Raw genomic sequence first — 4,413 nt, 5'->3', positions numbered from 1 at the left:
ATATCCCCAATTGCAAGGTTAACAGATTCACCAGCTCGGTCCATATCCCTAGAAGAGCTTTTGCTTTGCAGAAAAGTGAAGTGGGTCTTGGAGCCAGGCTCTTCTTTATTCTGTAGGTCCGCAAAGAAGTAACAGTAGATGCCGTGTTGTGTGTCTGTATTGAAAACAGTTTCCAAAACCTTCTGGATATCTCCCTCCATCCAGCTGAGCTGAACTTTTGCATTTTCTCCTCACGTTTCTAATCTAAACAAGTATTTTGCTGTAGAAAGCAGCACGCAGTTGCTGAAGTCCATTTCCTCATCTTATGCCTATTCAGATTAGAGAGATCATTTGCCCAATTTTAATAAAAGATGAAACTGTGGCTCATAAAATACACCTGCAAAGAATCCTTCCCGTTGACTACAGCGCAGCTGTAAAGCAGGAGACCAACAGCTGGGTAACACTGCATAACATGAAGCCATAAAAACAGTCACCTAACTATCTATACCATGTCATCTTGTACCATCAACTCAGCTTTACTACTGTCAGTACACTCCGCTAATATAACACTCAGCACTTTAAGATGAACACCACAAGGGCATAACTTACTTACGACAGATGCAGGCTAACACCATGATAGTTTATTGCTCATGTTTAAAAGCCCTTCACATAGTGGCTAGCACGCTCCCACTTGGTTCAAAAGCAAGGTTGTGCTCCAGGCACCAGCAGCTCTAGTTCAACACCTGTACCAATTCCTCTGAAGTTTTCCACAACTCCTGTAAACAAACTTTTCACCAAAACCCTGCATACAGGAAACGAATACTTTTTCTTCAATACTGGAGAGAATTCAGTTGCCACTGAGTAACATGGTATGGATCAAATTCATCTTTGCACCAGAAGTCATACTTTTTCCCAGTTGTGTTTGGCATGTTTTTCACACTGCTACATAATTGCTGAAACAGTCAGTTCTCCAAAGGGCCACATGAATATCAAGTGGCAAGATCTGTAGGAGAAAACAGAACACCACCGTAAGGTGTAGCAGGGGGAAAGAGGTGGGGAACTTCACTTCAGAGCTAACTTAACATTTAAATGTGATTCAGTCACACCAACTCTGGACTCTTATTAGGGAAGATCTTGTTAACAAAAATGGTTTCTTCCTGTTTCCAGTCCTAATTTTTATGCAGAGCCAATGCAATAATCCTGATTTCTTTTTTCTAACACTAATATCTTTCTCCTTTGCTCAGCTGGGCTTCTTATAATAAGACATTTGACTCCAGGCTTCTAAATAAATAGAGAATGAAAACTGAAAAAAAAATTTTTTTTTTAAACTAAGAATTTATTCTCCCACTCATGTATCCATTAATCTATATCCAGCCAGACAAATCCAGCTTCTTTTTTCTAACACTAATATCTTTCTCCTTTGCTCAACTGGGCTTCTTATTATAAGACATTTGACTCCAGGCCTCTAAATAAACAGAGAATGAAAACTGAAAAAAAATTTTTTAAACTAAGAATTTATTCTTCCACTCATGTATCCAATAATCTATATCCAGCCAGAGAAATCCAGCACTCTGTCTGTCTGTCCCCCTTAACTCCAAGACTGTCATTTCAGAGAATAAATTCTAAGCAAATGCAAAAATGGAAACCACTTGTTTTTCTATTCACTGAGGGCTTTTCAGTTGCATGATTTGCATTCACAGCTCCAGCTTTCGTAGCGGAATATAAATTTACTGGTTTTGGCTTGAAGTTTCTGTAGTGGGCTATTCATGCTCCATTTTAGCACCAACATCCCACAGAGATAGACAACTTTGAAATTTCTAGACTATAAGGACCAAGCAGAGGCAACAGTTAATGGATTAGTATCTAGTGCATTTCAGAGGGCTTTGAAATAAAAGCTCAAAATTTGGCTAGGAAAAAAAAAAACCACCAACAAAAAATTAAAACATACAACCAATGAAGATGAACTATGCTCACAAGGGAGTGAAGTAATAGCACCTACATTGTTGTGATGCTAAACATTTGGCAGTGTTTTCTGTTTACGACACAGGCGCCACTGGACTCCTTGACCATGGTAAGAAAAGGAGATCACTGCGTTTGTGAAGGGAACAGAGAGTTTGTATTTGAGGCTCAATCTTACTTTCATTGAGTTGACAGTGAAAGAATTCAGTGGCAGAAGGATGAGGTTCTTTAAATGTTTCCTTGTCCTCATGTCGCCTTGCTCCCCTGAAGCAAAGGTGCACAGTTCACCCCTTCCGAAGAACTGACAAATCACTTCTTTAAAGTCGGCTGTACAAGCTAACCAAGATGAGAAATTATAAAATTCACACACAATCAACAGCTCAAGATGGTCTCTCCATTCTTCCCACTGTCCATAATGGATCATCTACCCACATCATCCACTGTTAATCAGCGTTAATACTGAATTCTGAGGCCTGACTCCAAAGTTCTTGTTACAGTTTGGGCAGAGCTCCGGCTGGTGCTAGCGTAATACCAAAAACATAGAAAAGCCCCAAGAGGAGATTGAGTTTGGCTGTCCGCTGAGGAATTTTGTTGAAGCTCTGACTCCGAAACTGCCTCTCCAGTGAAAATGCCATCGGGATGGTGAGTAGCGGCAATGCCATGCTGATGGTATAGCGTGTGGCCAGCACACAGAAAATCAGGTAGGGCAAGAAGAGTAGCACGGTGTAGAGAATATAGGAGAACGCAGGGCCAATGAGGATAGCCAAGGTGACAATACCCGCCTGCCGGTCAGACTCCATGTCTCGTGTGTTGTTGCTGTGCAGGATGGCCTCAGTACTGAGAGCTAGTGGGATAGCGTAGAGCAGTGGCGAGACAGACAGATAACCGACCTGCACAGCATGGGCAAACATGACAGCCAGGGGCCCAAAGGTGATCAGGATCACCACGTCTCCAAGTGCAACATATTTAAATCCAATTCCTGTGGCAAGACACAAGAATAAAATGAAGCATCATCAAACAACTCAAATGACAGAAGAGAATGGATAATATAACAGATCAGCCCTTCCCACAGAAATATTGTAAACAACCAACACACATGTAGCTATGGCTGAGAGGTGTATTTTCTCGTTTTTCCGAAGATAATAAAAGAAATGCAGCTTCTGAATTTCTTCAAACAATGTAACAGAAACTAAGGGCGGGGTTCTAATACCCATCTTCACATCTAGAAGTACCTATTTCTGCAGAAATCTATAGAAATAAGGTGCTCTCTAGTGTGATCATGCATACTAGAACCTGATCCTGAAGAAATATATAAAATGCTTAAACAAAATGCAAAACTGACAAGATTCTTTCAAGGAAACTAACATAACTCTTTGAAAGTTTGACAGTTTGAAACTGAGTTTGTTCTTCTTTTCCTAATAATTATGTTTGTATCTACTCAACACAGGAAGACAATAAAAATATCCTCCTCTTACTAAGAACAAACACAAACTGTTCTACATTCACAACGAAACTCCATCTAAAGAATAACAACAAAACATTCCAAAACAAAGTAACAGATTCCAGCAATGGAAAAGAACATACACAGTAAGCCACACTGCTGAGGGATACGAGATACACATCACAAAAAGTTTCAGCAATAGTTCTGATGAGCATCTAAAGCCATATACTTAAGTAACAATGTCTCAACACCACTTTCCAACTGAAGAACTTAGCGTGCCTCTTCCCACATCTTCCCACAAAAATCAATGACAAAGAATACAAGTTTAGGTACCAGTACTCCAGGAAATACCACCAAGTGTTTTTATGGCAGTTAACTAGACAGATCACTTGCGTGTTCTAGAAACGCTTGACAAGTCGGCTAATTCTGTCACATTCACATTCAGATTCACAGCAAAAGGGATACAGCACTTACCTCCAGTATAAAGGAAGGAGCTGGAAAGTCCTCCAAAGTAAATCAGGGCCAGGTGCTCCAGCTTGAGCGTTGAGAGAGCGTAGAGCCCAGCAGCACAGATACAGCCCACAGTATAAAGGAAGACTCCAAACCGGACTACGTCCTGAGGCTCCAAAATCTGGTCCACCAAAGTCCTGTCGTCACTCTTCTTGTGATCGATGCCTTTGGAGAAGTCGTAGTAGGTATTCACCAAGTTGCCGGCTCCGTGCACAGCCAGGACGGTCACGGCGCTTCCCACCAACAGCCCTGGGTCTAGCGCTCCCTCGGCCCGGTACGCCAGAGCGCTGCCGAGGGCCACGGGGGTGAGGGAGGCACTGAAACTCCAAGGTCTGAGCGCCAGCACGTAGGCCGCACACTTCTGCCTCCAGGTGCCGGGGGGGACCCTCTCAGCGCCCGCCAGCGCGGCGCCGGAGTCGTTCCTCTCGCTCCCCCGGGGGCTCTCAGCGCTAATGCTGATCTTCTGCGCCGGGTCTCCCGGCCCCATGCTCTCCCCGCCGCCCCGTCTCACAGCAGCAGCCAAC

General features: G+C 43.0%; 1 protein-coding gene across 1 annotated transcript; it reads right to left on the bottom strand.

The window, feature by feature from the left end:
* Positions 1-1,483: 1,483 nt before the first annotated feature.
* On the bottom strand, positions 1,484-4,403 carry UBIAD1 (UbiA prenyltransferase domain containing 1). The gene is made up of 2 exons (XM_009325214.1): positions 3,854-4,403; positions 1,484-2,917 (listed from the first exon to the last, which is right to left on the bottom strand). The coding sequence occupies exons 1-2, from the start codon at positions 4,374-4,376 to the stop codon at positions 2,430-2,432; spliced, it is 1,011 nt and encodes a 336-aa protein (XP_009323489.1). The 5' UTR covers positions 4,377-4,403; the 3' UTR covers positions 1,484-2,429.
* Positions 4,404-4,413: the final 10 nt, after the last annotated feature.

This window comes from Pygoscelis adeliae, unplaced genomic scaffold (genome assembly GCF_000699105.1).
Source record: "Pygoscelis adeliae isolate BGI_AS28 unplaced genomic scaffold, ASM69910v1 Scaffold36, whole genome shotgun sequence".
NCBI classification, from domain to species: domain Eukaryota; kingdom Metazoa; phylum Chordata; class Aves; order Sphenisciformes; family Spheniscidae; genus Pygoscelis; species Pygoscelis adeliae.
Note: the sequence above shows the minus strand (reverse complement) of the source record. Positions and strands in the feature narration are given on the sequence as shown.

Excerpts from the sequence above, each read along its gene's own strand:
- UBIAD1 (XM_009325214.1), bottom strand. The coding sequence starts at position 4,376 with ATGGGGCCGGGAGACCCGGCGCAGAAGATCAGCATTAGCGCTGAGAGC. Across the intron at positions 2,918-3,853 it reads CTCCTTCCTTTATACTGGAG|GAATTGGATTTAAATATGTT; the intron begins GTAAGTGCTGTA and ends GTCTTGCCACAG.